Below are 26,333 nucleotides of genomic sequence, written 5' to 3'. Positions count from 1 at the left end.
TGACAAATTAGGTGATCCGATTTATTCGGAAATAAATGTTGTGACTACTGACCCTAATTTACCGAGAAAAGACATTGTCTGATGAATCACTTACTTTATGAGAAATATATGTGCTTGACATGTACTAAAATTTCCAGAAAAAATGTACTCCCATAGAGATAATACCTCATTTGCACAACCAAAATGGCGTCAGACCAAATCGTCGTTATTTTATGAGATGATACATCTATCGAGGTCCATGTGTGTGTGGAAAATATTTACATTTGACCTTTGATTCCACTTTACACAGCCAAGATGGCATCTGAGCAAAAAGTTATTTTATGAAATGATTCTTGCAACATGTTCCTTACGTGTGCAAAATGTGGGAAAGATAGGACGTGCATTTATCAAGATACACGATTAGACATTTTTGACCTTTGACCATAATTTACCTACCCAAGATGGTGTCTGATCAAGTAGTTGTTATTTCATGGAATTATGTTCGTGACATGAACTAAACATGTGGAGAATGTGTGGTTGATAGCCATTGTTGTTGTTGATTTATTGCACAGAAAGTGGAAGAAAGAAAGAAAAATAAAGAGCCCTCGGAATAACGAACTTTCGGATATCGAGCTGATCGTAAATTTGAACTGTAGTTAATGGTTAGGAAATACACTCGGCTTGCCATAGTTTGAGCGTTTGTGCGTGACAACGTCTTCAGCCCACAGAACTCCTTGTAAGACTGATGTTCTGTGCTTCCGCCTATGTACCTACCAAACTGCGTGCGCTCTATACACGTACACACATGTTCTCCGATCCCTATACCGTGTACGTGTATACAGTACGCGTGTTTACAGTGGTACGATGTGCTACAGTACTTTGTATGCAATCACGACGTACGTAAAGCTATGGTGTGATGGTAACTGTAAACTTTCTACGACTACTCTACGTCTAATTTCTTCCTAGCCTAAGACACGACCTTTGTTTGACACTGAGTTTTCAGCTCGAGTACCATACCAGGTAGGTGCACAGGCATGTCTAAACACAGACTGTCCCCCTTACTCGATTCTTGGTATCTGGCCCCACCGTATGCACCACATGCAGGCCCCCGCAGCTATTAAAGTAAAATCAAGGGAGATACCTCCCTGAATGTACGTTGTAGTGCGTATGAGGCTGTTGGTCGCAAGCAAGGTTTCTAACGTAGTTACGTAGAATTTAATGTTAGACCATGTTACCTGAATCTATGGGCAAGGTGAGATTTGTAAGAAGCCTAAGTTCCATTCAATTCCAAAGAGATAGTGATTTAGGGGTAGTAGTAGAACTAGACAGAAAGATCCGTCTGTCCGGAGGACTCTTTTATATTTTGCCATTAACGCTGTCCCCCGTAGACAGACGGAAGGTTGCAGTACCCATTGCTGTGTGGATGTTCTTAACCACTGTCTCTATGGAAAATTGGGTGAGGTACCTCACCCTTCTCGATTGCGTCTAATTCACGGCCCTAGGTCGGCAAATTTAAGCTTGTATGGTGAATTTATTTTTTTATGAATAGGTTACACTCACCAGATTAATGAATAATCCAACATTTTAGGAGAATTTTCAACGTAAAACACAGCCTGTCGCGTCGTCACATTCAAACTGCAGAAACATACACTATGAATCTATTAGCCAATCACATGCGAGGTAGTTTCTACGTGTTTGTTTTACTAAAACACGTACCTCGCATGTGATTGGCTTAGCAATTGTTACAGATTCAAAATGGCGACTTACTGCTCGCGAACGGCGATGTTGCGATATCGATAAAATTTCTGCATTATAACCGAGGTTATGTGAGTATTTCGATTGCACAATGTGAGAAATTTATCCCAAATATTGCTGCATAATGTGTCATGTCATGTCATACTTGTTTGAATGTAAAAAAGCTGTCTGAAATTTGGTTTATCGTAACGTTTGATCTGTGCGCGACTGCTCCACACAGGAGCCGCAATCATTGACTTCGGTCTGTATACGGAGGGGATCCGTGAAGCCAGACGCAGTCTCCGCGGAACATTCCCCGACGGACAGATACAGACCGATCTTTCGGTCAATAGTAGAACGTACGTCAGTAGGTCCATGGGCGAAATACGGACGCCATTTCTTAGCTAACAGATCGATAGAGGGCGTATTTATGTGGTGTAATAGCAGTGATTTCTGTGCATGATATGAATACAGAGCTACCAAGTCTCACGCATTGTGAGTGAGACTCAAGCATTTAGGGGTCGTCTCACGATCTCACGCATGGCACCCATTTTTCTCACGTATGGGGCAAAGTCTGGAATTAGGGCCCATAATAAGGAGCATGGTTCAAAGGATTAAAGTGATAGTTACAATTGAAGGTAGACATAAGGTCTAGGCCTATATTTTCCTTTTGTCTTTCAAAATAAGTAAAAGAAAAGATGGTCGCTTTATTATGCACCTGATCGTGCCATTAAGACTAGAACGGTCTAAGAGCTAAAAATTGAACTTGGCATCCCTGTGAATAGATGCTCTGTACATAGATGCACTGCACACACTCCATTATGGTGGAGGGAAATTTATCTTGTACACTGCCACTTGACAAGGGATGCCAAGTTCAAACAATTTTTATGAGTGAGATTTTCATAACTTGGTATCTCGGCGTGCGAATGTGCGCGCGAGTGAGGGTGTGGGAGGGTTTTTCCTTCCTGTGGCCTCCCACGGTAGGGAGCTTTTTCAATTTTTTGCTCTTAATGGTGCGGTCAGGTGCACACTTCAGTGATTATTTTTTTTCTTATTTTGACAGACAAAAGGGAAATATACCCTCAATTGCAACTATCACTTAAATCTTTTGAGCTATGCTCATTATTATAGGTCCAAGTTGCAGACTTCGCCCTATGCGTGAGAAAAATGGGTGTCATGCATGAGATTGTGAGATGGCCCCTAAATTCTAGAGTCTCGCGCAGCATGCGTGAGACTTGGTAGCTCTGCTTGACAGAGGTAGGCACGTAAGCAGAAACCTAGAACAGAGTGAGCGTGACGTGATCAACCTAATATGATGAGCTCAGTCATAGACTCTTTCATGGACTCCTTAGGGTTAGAGGATGACGTGGCGCAGATAATCAGAATGATTTAAAAGTGGTAATAAAATACGAAAAACAACATTTCTCCCTTTCATTTTTCCTTTTTTTTAGGGGGCATACAGGGGAAGAGACTACATTGTACTTAGGTACGAGTTCTTAATTGTCAGAAATGTATCTTTATTGGAATTGGGATAATTACCGTACCTAAGATTCTTTAGGAAATTTGCAAACTCCGTTCCAGTCTTGAACTTCCCCTTTAATGGATAATTAGGGCAGTTTCAGGGTGGTACACAATTTCTTGGTTTTTTTTTTTTTTTTTTTTTTTTGGGGGGGGGGGGGGGCAATTGCCTGATTAGGCTAGGTAATTTTGATACTTGCAAAACACTTGCCCGAAAATAGATATCATTTGCCCGAATTTTCTTACTGTAAAACAAATTTTTGCGTGCACTTTAATTTCGCGAGCGCCAAGAATCGCGAAATTAAAATGCACGCGAAAGTCCTTGTTTACACTACATGCATTGAACGCCAGTGGCACTTCGCGAAAATTTCATGCCACGAAAAAGGCTGTCGGTTCCAATTCGCGAAAAATTCGTGCCGCCAATATATCATGTTTTACAGTATTTAAATATTATTAATAATTATGAAACAAGGTTTTATTCTTTTCTGTTTCTGTCCTAATATCCTTCAAAATGTTTGACATTATTTAAAGAGTTTTGGACTAGTATTTTTGTTAGGTATCCTATCAAAACTGCACAAATTTTCAGGTAATTTTTCATTGTTTCATGCGAATATTGTCAAGTCAGAAAGGCATGAGTTGCAATACTGTTACTTCATGTGTTTCAGTAGCAAACATTGTAGAAGTTTGGGCCATTCATCATGCGATACATTAGAGACAGTCTGTCAAAACCAAATATGCTGGAATGTTAATTATTTATGATTGTTATGATATTCAAAGATTACTTATGTTTGCATGTTATATTAGAAAAGATATATATTTTATTGCATAATAACATTTTTGTTTTTTGTTTCAGAATTCCTAATCATCATTTGGATCTGTGGAGGATTTGGTTTTTCTTTTTGTGGACGGAGCAAAGTGGTCATTTTCCTGGTATAGTGTTTGGGTAATTCACTTTAGCGGGCTAAATTACTGTGCAATGCCAATTATCTTTAACACTTCAGGTACAAATGTTGTTTTTTGGAAAGAGTTGGGATTTGGTAGTCTGCTGTGGAGATAGCAGTATTTTTTTTTTTAGATGATGATCTGATTTTGATGTGAAATGCTTTTTCCTTAGACCCCAGATTGTGTATACTTGGGACTCATCTTCAAGAGGCTAATGTATGAAGGACACAAGTGCAGTTTTGGACTGGGGTACATGTGTTAAAAGACTGAATAAAGCACACAGTGACATCATATTAGGGGTACAGATTTCGATCTGTGTGCAGCAGTTGGATGTTATTTCATCAGTCATCATCCTAGTGCCAAACTGCAGTAAGGTCTACATGGTAGCTTTAAAATACAGGCAATATGTGACGTAACACTGCGCAATATGTAGTATTCCTGTGAAGGAATATGTCTGCCATTGGTGTTTATGATAACTGGCATTGCACTATAGTATATCCCACTAAAGTAAATACTTGCGTATTGTTGGTAGTGACTAAAGGTTATGCAGGATGTACAATTATTCACTTTAGGAGAATAAGTTATTGCAGTTTTTTTTTTTTGGACAAGAATCAGGCTTGTGTAGTCTATTGTGAGGATACCAGTATCTTCAATAGACTAATAGTGCAGTTTTACCTTGGGTTCATGAGAGATGGAACAGAGCACTGAATGACTTCATTTGAGTTGTACGTGATTGCCTATTGTAGGTTTTTGTCGAGCCCATTGGAGGTGAGGGGCGGGACTAAGGGATTGTGTGCAGTGTCTGTCCCTCCTTTATCCGCTCGTCTGTCGTCTGTCTGTAACGCTACAAAAACTGGAATATCTGTACTGAGGGCTTCAATTTTAATCAAATTTGGAGGGTACTGTGGTTATGCAAAGTTACACATTTTACCAAACAGCATGGTCACCTTAAGATCAAAGGTCACAGGCAGGGGTCAGTGAACTTTAAGGGCGGAAGTCAAGTTTTTTTATGGCGTGTTTCGATGATGGCTCATAACTTTTGATGGATATGTCTGTTTGCAACCAATCTTAGGTAGTAAATGTTTCCTTGGGAGATGAAGGTAACCACAAGGTCGGAGGTCACAGGCAGGGGTCAATGAACTCTTAGGAGCCAAAAAGTTGTTTAGGGTGCATTTTGATAATTTCTCATAACTTCTGACGGGCATGTCTGTTTGGATCCAAATTTAGGTGGTATATTGTCAAGTCAGAAAGGCATGAGTTGCAATACTATTACTTCATGTGTTTCAGTAGCAAACAGTGTAGAAGTTTGGGCCATTCAACATGCGATACATTAGAGACAGTCTATGTCAAAACCAAGAATACTGGAATGTTAATTATTCATGATTGTTATGATATTCAAACGTTACTTATGTTTGCATGTTATATTAGAAAAGATATATATTTTATTGAATAATAGCATTTTTGTTTTTTGTTTCAGAATTCCTCATCATCATTTGGATCTGTGGAGGATTCGGGTTTTTTTTTTTTTGTGGACAGAGCAAAGTGGTATAGTGTTTGGGTAATTCACTTTAGCGGGCTAAATTATTGTGCATTGCCGATTACCCTTAACACTTTAGGTACAAATGTTATTTTTTGGCAGGAGTTGGAATTGAGCAGTCTACTGTGGAGATAGCAGTATTTCTTTTATGAAAATGAACTGATATTGATATAAAATGCTTTTTCCTTAGACGCCAGACTGAGTATACTTGGGACTCATCTTTAGCAGGCTAATGTACCAAGGACACATGTGCAGTTTTGCACTGGGGTGTTAAAAGACTGAATAAACCACACAGGGGTGCAGATTGTGATCTGTGTGCAGCAGTTGGATGTTATTTCATCAGTCATCATCCTAGTGCCAAACTGCAGTAAGGTCTACATGGTAGCTTTAAAATACAGGCAGTATGTGACGTAACACTGCGCAATATGTAGTATTCCTGTGAAGGAATATGTCTGCCATTGGTGTTTATGATAACTGGCATTGCACTATAGTATATCCCACTAAAGTAAATACTTGCGTATTGTTGGTAGTGACTAAAGGTTATGCAGGATGTACAATTATTCACTTTAGGAGAATAAGTTATTGCAGTTTTTTTTTTTTGGACAAGAATCAGGCTTGTGTAGTCTATTGTGAGATACCAGTATCTTCAATAGACTAATCGTGCAGTTTTACCTTGGGTTCATGAGAGATGGAACAGGGCACTGAACGACTTCATTTGAGTTGTACGTGATTGCCTATTGTAGGTTTTTGTTGAGCCCATTGGAGGTGAGGGGCGGGACTAAGGGATTGTGTGCAGCGTCCGACCGTCCATTGTCGGCTTGTCTGTCGTCTGTCTGTAACGCTACAAAAACTGGAATATCTGTACTGAGGGGTTCAATTTTAATGAAATTTGGAGGGTAGAGTGGTTATGGAAAGTTACACATTTTACTAAACAGCAAGGTCACCTTAAGGTCAAAGGTCACAGGCAGGGGTCAATGAACTTTAAGGGCTGAAGACAAGTGTTTGATGGCGTGTTTCGATAATGGCTCATGACTTTTGATGGACATGTCTGTTTGCAACCAAACTTAGGTGGTAAATGTTTCCTTGGGAGATGAAGGTCACCACAAGGTTGAAGGTCACAGGCAGGGGTCAATGATCTTTTAGGGGCCAAAGTCATGTTTTTTAGGGTGCATTTTGGTAATTTCTCACAGCTCTTGACGGACATGTCTGTTTGGAACGAATCTTATTTGGTAGATATCTCTTGGAGAGTTGAAGGTCATTACAAGGTTAAAGGTCACAGACATGGGTTACCAAACTTTGAGAGTTAGAATTTTTTCTATTCTGTGCAAACGGACAAGAGACATTTTGGCAATTGTCTTGTTTATAAAGGAAATGTTTCCTTCTTCAAGTTGTTTACGAGGGTTTTAATGTACTCTAAGGACACAAGTGCAAGTTTTGCAGTGGGTGATGACAAATGGAATATAGCACACATTGACATCACTTAAGTGGTGTACACTGTGTTGTGTGTAGGCCCTACACCAGTTGTGCTTGTTTTCATCAATTTTTTATAGCCTACTGCCAAACTACACTACTGTTGTATGGTTGATTCAAATTACTGGCAATGTGTACTGACTTGAGATTACAAAATCCCTTGTTTATAGGGTTAGTATTGCTGTAAAGGAATAGGGAAGACTGGGGTCAAGTGGGACAAAGGGTGAAGTGGGAGACTTGTGTAGCTCTAAAACCATTTGGCTAATTAAAAATTATGTCATATTAATTAGTAAAAAGGTGTGTGTAAGCACAATTCAGAAATATGCCAAGAGTTTGTTCACATTCCTGCTGATATGAGTAGTACAATCCAAATGTATCAGCACACTGCTTCCTAGTTTGCTGTGTGTCACTTTGGATTGTTCAGATCCGTGAAGACTACTGTAGCACTCACAATAGATGCATTGTAAGATGGAATATACTTGCCTTTGCCATTATACCAATACCTTTTCCATTGAGACCAATTACCTTTGCCATTGATACGAATTACCTTTGCCATTGAATTGATACCAGTAACCTCTGCCATTAAATTGATACCAATTACCTTTGTCGTTGATACCAATACCTTTGCCATTGGTACCAAAAACTTTGATTGAATTGTTAAGATTGTGACAAAAGGACCTTATTTTTACTTTATCATTTTGCATAAAAAAGTACTTTGACTTTGTCATGAAATTGGCACTTTGTTTAAGGCCTGTCCTTAGTATTCATAAATTCCATCAAGGTAGCATGTCACCATTCCAGTCTATTCATATATTATTTGAATGTTTATATCTTAAACAACTGTGAGGGGGATGAAAAACAAAAATGTGTTTACGGGGTTAGATTTTGCAATTTTATATAACAAATAATTTTTGCTGGCATTTCCAACAAAAATAATGAAAGCTTCTCTTTGCCATAAAATCAGTTCGCTTGCATGGAATGCGTTGAAAATTACAGAATATAGTCTTCATGTAACTTATGATATTCAGTTGGTAAATTTGTAAATAAGTGCATTGATGTCTTTAAAATATTTTTAAAATACCGTTGAGAGAGGGCGCTAGGGTCTGGAAGACAAACTGTTTCAGTACCTCTCAATTATTTATTTCTGCATGAATCATGTTCTAATGTGGTACGGTTCCATGACATTTGCTCTCGCAACAGTAGCTCCGGTCTACTTTTGCCATGATAACCCTAAACCTAACGCTAACTGTAATGCTAACCCTAATCCTAAACTTTGCATTGTTCTGAACAAAAAATGAAATCATGTCCTTGACCTTACCCTTTAATGTTTCGAGATATGTAGACTGGAGCAAATGTCGTGTCACCCTTGGTACATTGGTATACATGATCATGGTCATTATATCAAGTGTGCTGATGAGGATGAGGAAAAATAGTCATGTTGAGGTCATGTGTTCCCAATTATTTGTTTATTGCTATGTCAATTTTGTTCACAATTGATGAGAGTGATGAAGTCCACATTTAGTGTCCTGCCAGTCAGAAGTCAAATTTATCTATTTTTTTATTTTTGCATCAGATATATGTCAAAACTTTATGCATCTTTTGGTAATACTACATGTATATTGATGAGGAATATATTGTCAAAGGAGATCTAGAAGACAAAACATTATATTGGAAGACAGCAAGTGTTATTGCGTAAGAAAGTCTCGGAAAATTATGCTTCCCTCAGGTCACAAAAGGAAGTAACTTCGAAAGCTAACTTTGAGTGAATGAAGAAAATGATATTAGTTTTTCCGCTCTAATATAATGGCTACCCCTCCCGGTTATATTATAAAAAAAAAAAAAGAAATGAAGAGCAGATATCATCAGTTTGATTTTGCCACCATAATTTCGTTACCCATAGTGACCTCTTAGTAATAGTGCAGTCAAACTTGAAAATTTCAGAGTTTTAGATCGTAGGGCAGCATAATTTTCCCCTGACTTTGGGAGGCAGGATCAGAAACCACAATATAATTTCAACAAAGCTTATGTTCTTTTTGTTTTCTTTCTTTACAGGTCTGTGAAACCCCTGGATAAGAAAACAGGATACAGGTGAAACCCCTGTAAAACAAAACAGGATACAGGTGAAACCCCTGTAAAACAAAACCGGTGAACAGGTGAAACCCCTGACAAACGAGAAAACAGGTGAACAGGTGAAACCCCTGACAAACGAGAAAACAGGTGAACAGGTGAAACCCCTGACAAACGAGAAAACAGGTGAACAGGTGAAACCCCTGACAAACGAGAAACAGGTGAACAGGTGAAACCCCTGACAAACGAGAAAACAGGTGAACAGGTGAAAGGTGAAACCCCTGAAAAAACAAGAAAACCGGAGAACAGGTGAAACCCCTGTGTATATAACAAGAAAACCGGAGAACAGGTGAAACCCCTGTGTATATAACAAGAAAACCGGAGAACAGGTGAAACCCCTGTGTATATAACAAGAAAACCGGAGAACAGGTGAAACCCCTGTGTATATAACAAGAAAACCGGAGAACAGGTGAAACCCCTGTGTATATAACAAGAAAACCGGAGAACAGGTGAAACCCCTGTGTATATAACAAGAAAACCGGAGAACAGGTGAAACCCCTGTATATAACAAGAAAACCGGAGAACAGGTGAAACCCCTGTATATAACAAGAAAATTGGAAAGTATATATAACAAGAAAATTGGAAAGTATATATAACAAGAAAACCGGAGAACAGGTGAAACCCCTGTATATAACAAGAAAACCGGAGAACAGGTGAAACCCCTGTATATAACAAGAAAATTGGAAAGTATATAAACGAGAGAACAGGTGAAACCCCTGAAAAAACAAGAAAACTGGAGAACAGGTGAAACCCCTGTGTATAACAAGAAAACCGGAGAACAGGTGAAACCCCTGTATATAACAAGAAAATTGGAAAGTATACATACAATCAAGAAAACAAGAAACGAGTGAAACCCCTGTATATAAACTGGAACAGAAGCGCAGAGAGTCATAATAAATAAATGCAAAGAGTGATAGTACACAAAAAGTGCAACCAGTGATTTAACTGAATAAGTAGAAGGGGTGGAATTGCAGAATAAGTGTTAAGAGTAATATTGGAGATTAAATACAAAGAGTGATATTACACTAAAAAGAGGAAAGAGTGATATTAGGGAGAAACAGAGATCTGAAAGTATGAGTACTAAAAAACATTGTCATTTGTGAATTTGTCTTGGGATATAAATTGTGATAGAGAAAAAACGGGCTTGATTAGAGTAAATACAATCTTATAAAATTGCTATTACATACTTTAGAAATAGGCAAATTTGTAAAAAAAAGGGAACCAACCTGGGATATTTAAAGTTGCACAAATAGAAGACTGTGATTACAAAGATAAAACTCTATCTGCTCTAACTGAATTTGAATCTTCAGCAAACCTGAATCTTTGATCCTACTCATCTTGAAAGAACTTGAAATAATTTCAAAGAGAATCAGAGAGAGAGAGTCTCAGAATCAGAGGCAGAAAGAGTCGGAATCAAAGACAGAAAGAGTTAGAATCAAAGAGAGAAAGAGTAATAAGAGAGGAAGAGTCAGAATTGAGGAGAAAAAGAGTCGAAATCTAACAAAAGAGTTTTAAGGAGTGTTGAATAAAGAGTGCATTCTGTAAAGGAGGTGAAAACTATAAAGCAATCAGAATTGAAGAGAATCATAATTGAAAGAGAATTCTCTTACAGGAGGCGAGAAGTTTGCTGAAAATTTAAAAATAGAAATATAGTCTTGCATCACTTCAGAAACGGTGTCTTGAGTGGGGAATTTACGGTAAAAGAGAATTGAAGAGCGCCATCTTAAGACAAAAGCATTATATGTGATAAACGTTATTGCGGTAGACAATACAAGTCTTCTTCTGGTGGCAAGATAGGTGTACACAAAGATAAGCAAAGGTGCGAGTGCTATAATCGCATTCCTGAAATTGCCGCAGTAGCCATTACTAGCAGGTAATAGACAAAGAGCGCCACCTGTTGGTAGAAAACAATTAAGAATACACACATTGCACAAAATAATTTTTCTTGGCAGACAAAAAGCGACACCTGTTGGTAGTAACTAATTAAACAACACACCTTGTACAAATAATTTTTCTCGGTAGATAAGAAGCGCCACCTGTTGGTAGAAACATTATAAGGACTGGTGTCACAGCCTCATTGCAAGTACATTGTACAGTGTAATACAGTTCACGTATATATTAGCTTTCAAGGCAATACAATTCTACAATTTTGTTGTCAATTGCAATACAGAGTACCAGGGGTAGACCTGATTCATATAAGTATAGTGATTCAAGGAATATATTGATTGAACAGTACATTTATTTGGTAATAGGTACCTACTTTCAAAGCCCTGTAGTTTGACAATGGAAGCAAGTGAATTCAAGAATGTTATTGGTGATATCCTAGATATCCTCCATAGTTGTGACTTGAGAAATCTAGAGGTCAGTGAATGTGATGCATGTTGTAATGTGATCAATGAAAATGAAAGCAGAGTACCATGTGAGGATTGTGGCAAGCAGTTTCATGTGATGTGTACAGGAACTATTTCTGAGGCTAGACTGTGTGATGCAAGGTTGATTTGGATATGTTCAGCATGTGGAAGCAATAATATTGCCCATCGCATCTTTGACAAAATTGGCATTCCCTGTCATTTCAACAGATACGAGCTTCTCAAAGACATTGGTGATGAAGATTCTGGTGCTGATGTTTCACATTCATCATGCAAGAGCTGCAACCAGAGAAGGAAACCAAGCAAGAGACTGAAAAAGAGGTACCGGTATGTGAAAAGAAAGGACAATGGAATTCTAGAAATGACAAATGTGTGTGTGCAGAAAAGAGCAGATTGTGAGAGAGATGAATCAGATTCGACTTTCATGACAAATCTGACCAAGAGCCAATTTCAGCCATTAGAAACTGCAGTGGATGATGGTTGGATAACTGTGAAATCAAGGAAGACAAAAGTGACTACATCCCAAACAATGACTGACAATCCCAAGACCAAGACCTTTAACAAGAGCTCAGTGAGATCAGTAAATGGTGTGCCTCTCCAACCTGGTGTGACCTACATTGGCAAAGCAATGAAAGCCTACTATCTTGAAAAACAGAAAAGAGCCAAGACCAGCAAGGGCAAGAAATCAAATGCAGAAACAAAGCAAAAAGAACCTGGTAAACTCGTGAAGCAAAATGTGAATGCAAACTTGGACACAGAACGAAATGATAGTCTGCAGGTATATACTGAATCTGTATTGAATGTATATTCAAAGTGTGTTCAGTCACCTCATGTGATGGCAAAATACACTGAGCAGATCTATGCAAAAACACAGAGAAGTTGGGCTGATGTGGCTAAAAGCACTCCGAATATGAGTAATGAATGTTGCGTACCGAATGGTGATCAGACTACATGTGCCTCTGTCCCTTCCACAGACATTGAAAAAGAAGTTTGGAATGTGAACAGGCTCTATGGAGGTGGAAATGCACGGCAACCAAGAAAGAAAGGTCGTTTCACCAAGATCAACAGACAAAGTGTGCTACCGGAAAAAAATGCTGACTCACAGGTGCGTAATAATGGAAAGGTCAAACCTGACATTCCTGAAGGAGAACATGTAGCAAAGAATGAAAAGTTGTGTAAGAATGAAACATCTGACCATGAGGACAGTAATTCCACAAGTAGAGACAACACAAGCTCGAATGATATCTCCAAAGTGAAACGTGACAGAATGCACAATGTGCATGAACTGAACCCATGTTACAGTGAAAGAAAAGATGTTGAAAGTGACAGACAAATATCAGTGAAGGAATTGTTCCCTGTGAATTCTTGTACAGATGTAAGTGTTCACTCTCCATGTCAGAGACCTGTTTCAGCTACACAGTGTGCTGAAGTTTGTAATGAATCAATATTCTTGCCTGAAAGTGAAAAAACTACTAATCCATCTGACTGCATAGTAATGAATGATGATTCTGCGAAAAGTGCTGACCACCACAATTCATATGATGTACAGGAATCAATAGTACATGTATTAGATGATGAACCAGCTGCAAGTGATTTAGAGACTGAAGAACGCGTCTGTAAGCATGTTTCACTCTCAAGTTCTGAATGTGGTAGAAGGCAATCATATCCTATGACCAAAACAATCGCACAAGGAAATTTTAATCAAGGTGATCAACGATTTGGTTACACTGCTGGCAAACAATGTGCATGTAATTCCCTTGTGGCAGTTCTCTACACCCAAACCAAGAATGGAATCGAAATGAGATCTCGTGATCTTGATCAGATTCTGACACTTGGGAATGAGTTGTATTATTACATAAAGAAGGATTCACCACTGAATGAAGAGCTTGTAATGATAGATGAATTACCCAAGGAACTTCATATTCTGGATGAAAAATTTCAAATAACCTATGCTGAATCAAAATATGGAGTGTTGGATGGAAATCAAAACAATTTGTCAAATTTTGGTGCTTTGTCATTGAGCCAAGCCTTAGAACAAGAACTATGCAGATATGATGCATGTCTTATGAATTTTGCTGAGAGTACATTTGCAATCATTACACATGACAATGGTTATTATGTATTTGATTCTCATTCCAGAAGTCATGATGGGTACTTGGTACAAGATGGATGCAGTGTCTTGCTTAGCATTTCATCATGGCAAGGTATACAGGTACACTGTTTGAATTTGGCAAAATCAATGGCATGTGATTTACGTACTACTCAGTTTGAACTAACCGGTCTGGCATTAGAATCCAATTCTAAGAAAAATGCATTGACAACTAGTGGCTCCAAGAGATCAAACTCAGTAAATACTGCATGGAGGAATACAAATGATCAAAATAGCAACATTTCAAAACATTGTGATCATGTTAAAGGAACTAACAGTGATAGCTGTAAGACTCAAAATGAAACAAAGAAAAACAGAGTAAATGTAAACAGTGATGGCTATGGGAATGAGAATGAAGTTGAATTTGTTTCAGTTGAAAAGACAACAGAAAGAAGAGATCGAAATTTCAAATTTGTGCCGATTACATACGTAGACAAACAGTCTTTGTGCAATAAATTGAATTTCAGTTACAGTGGTACTGCCAATGAATCAATGGAGGATAGAAATGAAAGTTTGTATATTGGGAAACCTGTAAATATCAAGAGAGTTATGGGTGATGGCAACTGCTTTTACAGAAGTATTGCTCATGTAGTTACTGGCAGCGAAAGAAACCATTTCATTCTCAGGAAATCCAATGTGGCACATTTACTGGAAACGGGTGATTTATTTAAAAATGTGATAGACACAGTGAAATATCAGAGTGTCAGGGACTTTGTTCTTCAAGAGAAATTGATGGATTTAGGAACATGGGCTGGTCACACTGATATTAGCTCAATGGCACATATGCTAGATCGTGATATATATGTGTATGATGATCGAACAGAAAATTGGCAAATACTGTCTGCAAGGAAACCTGGATACTACAACAAAGTAACAACTGAGAGAGCCATATATATTCTGTTCACTGGAGGCAATCATTTTGACGCAGTGGAAAGTGTAACTACTGTTCTGTCTAGTACTTTGAATGGGAAATTACCTGTATTCCATGTGAATTCAGATAGAAGTGTAGAAAATAAGAAGGAAAGTCATGATTTATCATGTGAGATTACTAAAACCCTAACATTAAAGAAATGTAGTGTTAGAATGAGGAAAATGACACAAAAACAAATAATGGTATCAAACCTGCAAGAGACACAAATTCCATTGCAAAACACATGTGATGAGACAGTAAATGCGGACATTGATGCATCTGAGGTGAGACAAGTGGGAGAAATAAAAAAGATTGATCTCATGTACAGACCTGTGAATAAATCTGATAGAGAGAAGCTTTGTTGCAAATTAGGTATAAAGGTTAATGACAAATGTAGCAGTAATGATATGCAAAAAGATATGGTAGAAAGGGATGATATTACTATCCTGTCACAACCATTGACTATCTATAGAATTACTGGTGATGGAAATTGCTTTTACAGAGCTATATCATATGTTATATGTGGCAAGGAAGATTCTCACCGTGATGTTCGAAAAGCAATAGTTAAACATATTTTACAAAACAAGGAAGATTATGTAAGTCTTTTAAGATCAGGATACACAGATATTGTAAAATACATTGGAAAGGAAAGAGTATTCAACAATGGCACATGGGCTACAGAATTGGAAATAATGGCCTTATCAAATTTGCTAGATACTGATATATATATATATGAAAATAATGGTTCAAAATGGAAATTATTTGGTGCGAGCAAACTTCAGTTTGGAATTATTACATCACAAAAAGGTATTTACTTGCAACACACAAATGGCAATCATTACGATGTCGTAGAATCTGTATGTCCAACGATCCAAAAATCAGGTTCATGTCAAAAGCTGTCAAGATCACAAAATATTACTGATATGGAAACACCTGTGACAAGAAAGAGAAAACTCACAACAAAGAGGAAAGTTACAAAACCTGTCAGTGATTGTCAAATCAATGTATTGAACAATGAAGTATTAGAGGATGACATGGAACCTGCAGTTGAAATGAGTAGGCACACTGAAGAATCTGAAGAAGTTAAAACTACTATGCAGACTACAAAAAGGAAAAAACAAAGAAAAAAAAGGAATGCTAATGTTACCCGACAAAGAAATAGAGATCAAATGAGAGCACAGAGAGAAAAGAAAAAAAATGAGCAAAGGCAGTTAGAAACAGAATTTTTATCAGATGATCAGCCTTACCTATCCCGCAAACTTAAAAAAGCAGCTGCAAAGAAAGTAAAATATCAAACAGATGTAACTTATAGGTTAGAAAAGAACGAGGAAATTAAGAAGAGGCAAAAAGACAAGTACTCCTTGGATCCCACATTCAGAGAAAGGCTTAAGAAAATGAGGAAGGCTAGTTATCAAAGCAATGCTTTATTCCGAGAAAGGCTTAAGAAATTGAGGAGAGCTAGATATCAAAACAATGTTTTATTCCGAGAGAGGCTTAAGAAACTGAGGAATGCTAAATATCAAAGCAATGCTTTATTCCGAGAGAGGCTTAAGAAACTGAGCAAAGCTAAATATGAAAACAATGCTTTATTCAGAGAGAGGCTTAAGAAGCTGAGGAGAGCTAGATATCAAAACAATGGTTCATTTAGAGAGAGGCTTAAGAAACTGAGGAAAGCTAGATATCAAAACAATGCTTCATTTAGAGAGAGGCTTAAGAAACTGAGGAAAGCTAGATATCAAAACAATGCTTCATTTAGAGAGAGGCTTAAGAAACTGAGGAGAGCTAGATATCAAAACAATGCTTTATTCCGAGAAAGGCTTAAGAAACTGAGGAGAGCTAGATATCAAAACAATGCTTTATTCCGAGAGAGGCTTAAGAAACTGAGGAGAGCTAAATATCAAAACAATGCATCATTTAGAGAGAGGTGTAAGAAAATTATGAGAAAAGTTTCAAATATCAAGTACAAGACAAATTTTGTGTACAGACAGCAGGTTGCGTTGAGAAATGTGAAACAAAAAAAGCGAGAAAAAATGAATATGAGAAATTGTGATCATGTTTTGAAAAAATTTAGGGAAATAATTTCACACGGCCCTGAATATGTATGTTGTGTCTGTTTGAAATTATTATTCAGAAATCAAGTATTGAAGTGCACGAAGGCAAAATATAATGATTCAAAATGCTTAAAAGAGGAGTACTTGCATACATGCAGTGATGACTGTGATGTTGACTGTCAAATAGTAAATTCACCTAGAAATTCTTTATGGATTTGTTACACTTGCCACAGGAAATTATTAGCTGGTAATATGCCTTCTGAAGCTAGCAGAAATAACTTAGAATTACATGCTATTCCTGCCGAACTTGAAAATCTGAATCAGTTGGAAACACATTTGATTGCACTAAACATTCCATTTATGAAAATTTTGAACCTGCCAAAAGGAGGACAGTATGGAGTACATGGCCCAACAGTTTGTGTACCTTCACGCACAGATGAAACTGTAAAGATATTACCTCGACCAGAGACTGATGATCAATTAATTCGTGTAAAACTGAAGAGGAAACTGTCATATAAAGGACATTATGAATATCAGTTTGTCAAGAAAAAGAATGTGCTAGCTGCATTGGAATATTTGAGGAAAAATAATAAGTGGTATTCTGATATTGCTATAAATAATGAATGGAGCTCTGATTTATCAGAGAAAAATAGTCAAGCAGCTTGTGTTGAACCGCTGGATTCAAGTGAAATTAATGATGATGACGATGATGTAGAGGATGATCAAGTTGGACGGTTACAGGGAATTCAGTTAAACACATGTTTACAGAAGGTTGATATGAGGCAAGAAGTGCTTGATCAATTTTTCGATGATATTATATGTTGTGCACCTTGTGAAAAGAACAGTCCTGTATCACTGCTGATGGATGAGAGTAATGAGGCAAAATGTTTTCCTGCTCTATTTCCAACAGGCCAGCCAACATTTCATGATACTAGGTACATTGACATAACACTTGGTCGTTATTTACATAATCGTCTGATGCATGTAGACAACAGATTTGCAAAAAATACAGAATATATCTTCTATGCTCAGTGTATTTATGAACTGCAACAAATACTTTCTAATGTTTCTATAGCTGTCAGAAAAAGCTCAGAGGAAATAGATAATCCCACATCGATGCAGTCTTCAGATCTCAAAGATGCAAGAAAGGTTCGTGAGATACTGGATTCGAATAAAGGATACAAATTTCTGAAACAAATACGGGGAACACCTCCATACTGGCAATCTACACAGAAAGATGTATTAGCAATGGTTAGACAACTTGGAAAACCTACATGGTTTGCATCATTTTCCTCAGCTGAGATGAGATGGCCTGAAGTTATTAATACATTGCTACATCAACAAGGTGATAGAAGAAAAGCAAATGATCTAGATTGGACAGATAAGTGTAATTTATTAAAGTCAAATCCAGTGACAGTATCTCGTATGTTTGATAAACGCTTTCATGCATTTTTGAACAAAGTGATTCTTTCCGAGGCAGAACCTATTGGCAAGATAATTGACTACTTCTACAGAATTGAATTTCAACAAAGAGGATCTCCACACACACACTGTTTATTCTGGGTTGAAAATGCACCTAACTTGGGTATTGACCAAGATGAAACTGTCACAGATTTTGTTGATAAATACATATCCTGCAACATTCCATGTGAGGATGAAGATGAGGAACTATATGAAATAGTGAAGAATGTTCAGCTTCACTCAAAGAAACATTCAAAATCATGCAAGAAAAAGGGAACTTCTTGTAGATTTAATTTTCCAAGACCACCTTCTGAGAAAACATTTGTTGTGAAGCCTGATGATAATCCAGAAGTTACTGATGAAGCTCAAGATATTCTGTCTACAGTAAAGAATTCATCATGTATGGAAGGGAAATGTGATAATGCGAGACAGCTCTTTGAAGTTCTTGGCATGTCTCAAAAGGAATTTGAAGATGCCTATAATGCTGTAGCTACAAAAGAAGATATAGTCATGAGAAGAAATCCAAAAGATATATGGGTGAATCAATATAATCCATTCTTACTCAGAGCTTGGAATGCCAATATGGATTTGCAGTATATAACAAATGAGTATGCCTGCATTGTTTATGTTGTGTCATACATGTCAAAAGCAGAAAGAGAGATGAGTTTGCTCTTGAAAAATGCAGAAAGTGAAATGAAAGAGGGCAATGAAGATGCTCGAAAAAGTATGAAGGAAATAGGACATGTGTATATGCAAAACCGTGAAGTTTCAGCACAAGAAAGTGTGTATCGTGTTTGTAGCCTGAGATTGAAAGAATGCTCAAGAAAAGTAGAGTTTATACCTGTTGGACCAAACCCTGTAAGAATGAGTTTACCATTGAGTATTATTCAAAGCAGACGAGACGATGATGATAGGAGTCCATGGATGCCAAACAGAATTGATAAATATAAAGCCCGACCTGATAGTTTTGAATTTGAAAATATGTGTTTAGCCACATTTTGTTCAAAGTATAGACTGCTCAGTGAATCTGATATGAAGGGTAAGAAACAGAAACAGAATGTGTTCAAATTGAGAGATCAGCTGGGCTTTGTACAAAAACGATCAAGAACCAATGATGCTGTAGTGAGATATCCTCGTTTTTCACCGACTGTAAGCCCAGAGAAATATTATCAGAGTATATTGCAACTATATTTGCCATTCCGCACTGATAAACAGTTAAAACCTAATCAATTTTTGACATATCAGGAATTTTACGAAACTGGATCTGTACGAATGTATAATAAAAACCTGGAAAGTGTCAAAGTTATTGTCAATGAAAATCTCAGGCAGTTTCAAAAAAATGCTGATATAATTGATCAAGCACAAGAATATCTTGAGAAATTTGGTCCACAAGAAGATGCATGGGGATTACTCTGTCCAGAAACAGAAATTGAAAGACATGAAACAGCTAAAATCCATGAAGAAGTTGAAGATACTGACAATGAATTTAGAATCCCAGATCTTGAGTCTAAATCTCAGGAGAAAGAGTCATACGGCATAGAATTTCGCTCATGTAGCATTTCGAAAGAAGACAGTAATGTCTTATTAAGAACTATAAATAGCAAGCAGCAAAAAGTGTTCTACAAAATACGACAATGGTGTCTTGACAGAGTTAATGGAAAAGAACCTACACCATTTCAGATATTTGTGACAGGTGGTGCTGGAACAGGAAAAAGTCATCTTGTGAAATGCATATGTAATGAAGGGACAAGAATTCTTAGCAGAATGATGCATAATCCAGATGATATTTCAATTATGAAAGTAGCTCCAACTGGAATTGCAGCTTACAACATTGATGGTAGTACTATTCATAATGCTCTGTCCATACCCATTTCTGCTACACTGCCATACCAACCGCTTGGAGAAGAAAAGATAAGTCATCTACGTAATCAGCTGGGTCAACTGCAGATACTAATAATTGATGAAATATCAATGGTTGATCAGAAGCTATTGTGGTATATACATGGACGTTTAAGGCAAATAAAGCAGACACGTGATGATGCTCCATTTGGAAAGGTTTCAGTTATTGCAGTTGGAGATTTCTATCAGTTACCCCCAGTAAAAGGTACTCCTTTGTATAAAGATACACTGCAAAGTTCTTTATGGACAGACAACTTCTCTATAATTAACTTAGATGAAATAATGAGACAAAAGGATGATGCAAAGTTTGCTGTTCTTTTGAACAAATTAAGGATAAAAGAAAAGAAAGATGAATTATCTAGTGATGATATAGCAGTTCTTCAATCATGCCAAACTGGAGAACAATGTGAGGATGCATTGCATATATATTCTTCAAACAAACAAGTAAATGACTGGAATAAAATAATGCTTCACAAGAAATGCACAAATATCATCTGTATTGATGCAGAAGATTCTGAACTCAGTGATGAGGGTAAAAATAACACATGTGACAAACCACGGAGATGTACAAAAGCTTCTTTGCCAGCATATCTTTGGATTGCTGAAAATTCTAGAGTGATGCTTATCAAAAATGTGAATGTGAGCAAAGGTTTATCAAATGGCTGCATTGGCACTGTAACTGACATAGTAAGAGTAAATGAAAATGCACGACCTACAAGTGTGCTGGTAAAATTTGACAACGAAAGAGTAGGAACTCAGTCAATAGAAAGGCAACAGGAATCAATTGGAAAAAAATATACTAGGAAACAATTTCCCTTGAAATTAGCATACGCATGCACCATACATAAAGTACAAGGCATGACGATGGAAAAAGCTGTCGTTTCTCTGAAAAATATATTTTTGCCCGGACAAGCATATGTAGCTCTGAGCCGTGTTACATCATTATGTGGACTAACAATTGAAGATTTTGATCCAAAAGTTATGTATTGCAATCCAGTTGTTAAAGAAAGCTTGGAGAGCATGCCAACATTTGTTGATGAAAAGAACATTGACAAAGATGTCTCCATTGCAAGTATGAGTATAATGTTACATAACATTCAAGGTCTTAAAGCACATTTCAAAGATATGCAATCAAATTTCTTATTTGGAAATTCTGATATTATTTGTTTAACTGAAACTTGGCTTAATGATGACATTTTTGATGTGAATTTAGATCAGTTTAAAATGTACAATCAGCCTCGGTCAAAATCTTATTCAGATGAAAGTCCTTTATTTTCTGCACTGAAAAATCAAGCACATGGTGGAGTTGCAGTGTACAGTAAAATCAAATCTATTAGTAGGCTGGATTTACATGTCAATAATCTAGAATATATTACATTTGCTGTAACTTGTCCTTCATTTCTCATTTCAGTGATATATAGACCTCCTAGATATGACAAGAAACAATTTTGTGAGAAACTGAAGAGATTACTCATAGAATTGCAGCAAAGAAGTACAAAATGCATAGTTATTGGTGACTTCAATGAAAATCTGAGACAAGGTTCAAGTGATTCATGTGTGCATAAATTGATGTGTTCTTATGGATATCAACAACATGTACTTGACGCTACTACAGAAGGTGACACATTGATTGATCATGTATATAGCATAGGTATTGATGCACTTCACACTGAAGTTATTCCACTCTACTACAGTTATCATGAGGCTATTAGAATTCAGTTTTAATGAATTTTCTTTTTATGAGTAACATTGTCTGTGTATTCAAAGTAATTTCACATACAATGTATACTCAAATCACTTAGAATGTATTTTCATTATATATATACAAATTGTATTTCATTTTGTAATACAGAATAAGGTAAACAGAACAATGTGAGATAAGTAGAGTATACAACAATAATGACAGCCAGACACGTTATCCATTGACATGTACGCTTGTCCATTACAATGTCTGCTACTAATAATATGCAATGACCAAAAGTGCAAAGAATTGAGGGATGCACTCAAAATATGCTTGTGAATATGAAACGAGACCTGAACAACGTAAGCAAGACTAGTGAACAGAAAATAGTAGCATTACAAGACAAAAAGTGACAAGACTAACTTCAAAACAACTGAATAGACAAGACATAATATGACAGAAACAATGATCTTTGATTTTTCTTGATTTATTCCTTTTTTGGTAATGCATGACAAGGTGAAAGAAAGAGACAACAATTGTAGCATTGCAGAAATGACTGATAGATACTCTAATCCTAAACTGAAATGTATTAAAACTAAATGAAACAGGTATAGAAATGAAATAGAACCGACAAAGAAGAGACATAACAACTGATGTAGAAAAGAAATATAACATTGCCCATAGAATTATTGTTTTCACTTTTTGAAACTTGATTTTCCATTATGATTTTTTCAAAAGTGTAATGTAGGCTCCTTTATTCATTCAGAAAATCAAATGCTTCTAAGGAAAAGCTTGTTTTATGGTATGATAAGTATAAAGAGCAGAAGAAAATCAATGGAAAGAAAGTAATGTAAAAAGAATTGTGTATCTTATGCAAAATCGTGATGTGCATTCACGTGTTGTAATGTACATTATTGAATACTTCATACATGTAAGACTGCCAATACACAGAGTGACACCTTTGACTGATCACGTATAACAAGATTTCAATCTATCATGTATGTGGTATATGTGTAGCACAGCTTTTGAATTACTTGATTGCTATGATTTAAATTAGTCTTTGCCAGCCATTGTAATGCAAGGAGCTGATGAAATAACACCTTAGTCTTGGACTATTGCATGTAATATTTTAATGGCTTTCCTTTGCCTGATGAAGGTTGAACTGGTCTGTGTTTGTGCCTGACATGTCCATGCTTTCATCCAACTGTCTTAAGAGGTAAGTTTTTCTTTTCTTCTGCTATCCCATTTATATAATATCTTGTAAGATAGGCACTATAACTTTTGTAAAAGACATGCTCTCAATGTTACTCAGTGTTCAGCTACTCATTGTAATTATCTCTATAGAATGTGTATTTTGGAGTTTTATGAAATGCAGTCCATTCAAAAATGTATGTACACCTGTACAGAATTGTTTTGAATTATTCAGTTTTTTTTTAATCTTTCTAGTCATGTTTCTTTTACTGTAAGTGCTTGTCAAAAAAATTTTTTCCATGAGATTCATTGGGGCGGCCACATATTACCGTCGCTTTTGCCATATTTTCTCAGATGTTGTGGCACCCTTGACTGATCTCCAGCTGAAGAATATGAAGTACTAGTGGTCAGCCACATGCCAGTCTGCGTTTGACCAAGTGAAGGCAATCCTGTCGAGTGGTCCTGTATTGGCAGCGCCGCACTTCAAGAAAGGCTTCAGCCTAGCTGTCGATGCCAGCGATGTCGAAGCAGGCGCCATGTTGATGCAAGCTGATGACGATGGAGTGGACAGACTAGTCTGCCACTTTTCAAAGAAGTTCAACGCCCACCAGCGGAAGTATTCTACCGTTGAGAAGGAGACCCTGAGCGTTAATTCTTTCGCTCAGCTATGTTGATGTATATGTGGGCAGCATAACTCAACCGGTTGTTGTATGGACTGACCACAACCCACTGACATTCGTCAACAGAATGAGAAACAAAAATCAGAGACTGATGCGATGGAGTTTAATCCTACAGGAGTATAACCTTGACATTAAGTACATTCGCGGAAAGGAAAACATTGTCACAGACACCCTTTCTCATGCTTAATTGAGACATCTCAATATTTTGTCTCGTTGCCAGATGCAACAATTGTGCAAGTGTATTTTATATTTGTAACACTTTCAACTGGTGTAATTTTGTTTTTGCAAGTACTCAGGACAGTGTGTACATCAATATGTATGTATGTTGCATACACTATAATTGTGATGCCAACAGCATGAATGGCACTTTGAGTGTGTAAATAACAATAATATGGAAGTATTTTCAGACATGTTTGTGTAAGTGCGGAAACACAGCAAGCTATATTTGTGCTTTAAAAAGTCACTTTCCAAAAGAAGACATTATGAAGGCTGTGTTAAGTTACGGTAGCCATCAATAGTTGTCAAGAATGTGAGTTGTTGGTAAAATAACTTCAAACAGGTAGTGTTGCTGTTTGTATAGAGAATGTGGTGTATTGAGTAATGTAGGTTTAGTTCAGGTATTTGAAGTTTCATACTTGTACATGTACAGGTATTGGTTGAATTTGTTGTGGCATATACCCTAAGTTGATTGGATGTTGCCTTTTGGATCCATTTAGCATGTATATGGTACTGTAAAAGTGTTTTCTTTCGCATACAGAAACTTTTGCGGTTTCCATCGGTGCCAACTTTTTCGCGTGTGTTTAAATTCGCGGTCGGTAATGTAGCGTTGTAACAAGCGACGAGTTCAAAACATTTTCGCGTGATGTTAAATTCGCGGTTCGACCTCAAAGCGCAAAAAGCGCGAAAATAAAACTACTGCAAAAGAAACCACTTTTACAGTATTAGGTACAGAAATCATATAGTTATACATGTACATAGCTTTTGCTCATTGTTATAGCTCAATCATGGCCTTGGTAAAGGTGTCCAGTATTTCACAGTTGATCCAACATACCAACCAGCATATATTTAAGCTGACTGTGTTATACCAGGATGTATCCAGGTATACACTCACTTATTTGTACACACAGGTTATCATCAAGGATATCTCATTCAGGTACATTTGAAGCCTTCACAAACATGATCAGGTATGAAGTTTGTTGATGTTTCGACAGTTTCAATAGATGCTGACACAACATCTATAGGTAATTGGGATATGCAGGTCACATATCATGGAATATGATATTTTGGTTGTAGGTAATATGATTACATTAGTTGGATTATATGCAGTTGCTTTTAGAAGAGATGATGTGTTTATAATCGTTGTACACAGGTTAATCATTTGATATGACAGTGTAAAACTGATTTCTATGTACAAGTATGTTCTAATGATGAAACCATGTAACTTTGTTATATTGTGCATTGTTTGTATGCATGACATGACATTGCAGTATTCAGTGTTGCTCAATTACATGCAATTCCAGTATGCTGTAATTAACAAAGCAGCAGTAACTCACGAGAGTGTTAGATTGGTATAAGTTGAATGGTACTAAAGTCGTACATGTTTTATCACAGGTTCTGATGATGATATAGCCATAGCATACCTTGTTTATGTTTTCTTAACAATACAGCAACCATGGTTAACTCATGCATTTGCAAGAGTGAATTGGAAGAGGAATGTACAATACTGTTCCAAAATATTGTGCCAAGGTAAGAGTCTGTGTTTGTGTTGTAAATGTAAATGCATTCTTTTTTTTTTTTTGGGGGGGGGGGGGGAAAGTGTTACAGATACATGTGCATAGTAGGCCCTACTATCATTTCTAGGCACTTTATTGTTTCGCGGAGGAATATGTAAATACAATTTTTGTACAAGTAACGAGTTTGACAAGATGACCGAGATCGACCAAACACCTTGTTTGAGAGTCTGGGTATTTTTAGTGGTTATGATGGTTCGTTAGGCCAAGTTAACCTCCGTAACACAATGTGATATAAAATGAATGAGTGATTATCCCCGCGTTCACATTGGTCCCCGCGACGCGGGGAAAGTCCTGAGCTGTGGGATTTTCTCCTCAAAAACCATAATGTGAACGCTCGCTGGGACTTGTCCCCTCGTCCTCGCGAAGCAAGTTGGGTACGGGGACAAGATTTGGAGGGGAGAGTGACCTTGGGGCGCAATTGATAGCGTCCAGCTGTGGTCATCAAATGTGCGCATGCGCTATGCCTGGATTCAAGTGGCAGAGCTCGCTCCAAGCCCCAAAATGCCCCCACAGCTCGGGGACAGATGAGATACCAATGTGAACGGTCAGTCATAAAAAAGATAAGATCTCTTGTGGCTGTCCCCGCGACGCGGGGACCAATGTGAACGCGCTGACCAAGAGTATGGTTGATAATGACCACCCTCATTGAACCTCACAGACAGTTAAGTCAGTTTCTTCAAGGTGGCCACAAGTGAGGCCAGTAATTCTTTGTGCTTTGATGATAAAAGAAATGCTGGAGTAATGTCTTTAACAGTGACTCATTTTCAAAAGAATGACATATATGCTTATGCAAGTGCTATAGTTTGTTTGACACACCTGTTCAGTGACGGTTCAAAAAAGGA

General features: G+C 37.2%; 1 protein-coding gene across 9 annotated transcripts; it reads left to right on the top strand.

Annotated features, from left to right (window-relative positions):
- LOC139715609 (uncharacterized) lies at nucleotides 1-26,333 on the top strand. Of its 9 annotated transcripts, none has more exons than XR_011709843.1 (7): nucleotides 16-999; nucleotides 4,085-4,174; nucleotides 5,651-9,441; nucleotides 9,520-12,781; nucleotides 13,816-13,880; nucleotides 22,984-23,043; nucleotides 23,373-26,333. XR_011709843.1 is itself a non-coding variant. In XM_071627170.1 (5 exons), the coding sequence occupies exons 4-5, from the start codon at nucleotides 11,591-11,593 to the stop codon at nucleotides 13,822-13,824; spliced, it is 1,200 nt and encodes a 399-aa protein (XP_071483271.1). In that variant the 5' UTR covers nucleotides 16-999; nucleotides 4,085-4,174; nucleotides 5,651-9,441; nucleotides 9,520-11,590; the 3' UTR covers nucleotides 13,825-21,884. The 9 variants fall into 9 exon arrangements, 1 of the variants encoding a protein (XP_071483271.1); XR_011709842.1 differs by having other exon boundaries at nucleotides 13,816-13,888; XR_011709849.1 differs by having other exon boundaries at nucleotides 17-999; nucleotides 9,520-11,997; nucleotides 12,651-13,880; nucleotides 23,373-25,055.

Source organism: Diadema antillarum, unplaced genomic scaffold, assembly GCF_040938485.1.
Source record: "Diadema antillarum isolate AM-2024a unplaced genomic scaffold, OU_Dant_1.0 scf00000052, whole genome shotgun sequence".
NCBI lineage: Eukaryota > Metazoa > Echinodermata > Echinoidea > Diadematoida > Diadematidae > Diadema > Diadema antillarum.
This window is presented reverse-complemented; position numbering and strand designations above follow the sequence as displayed.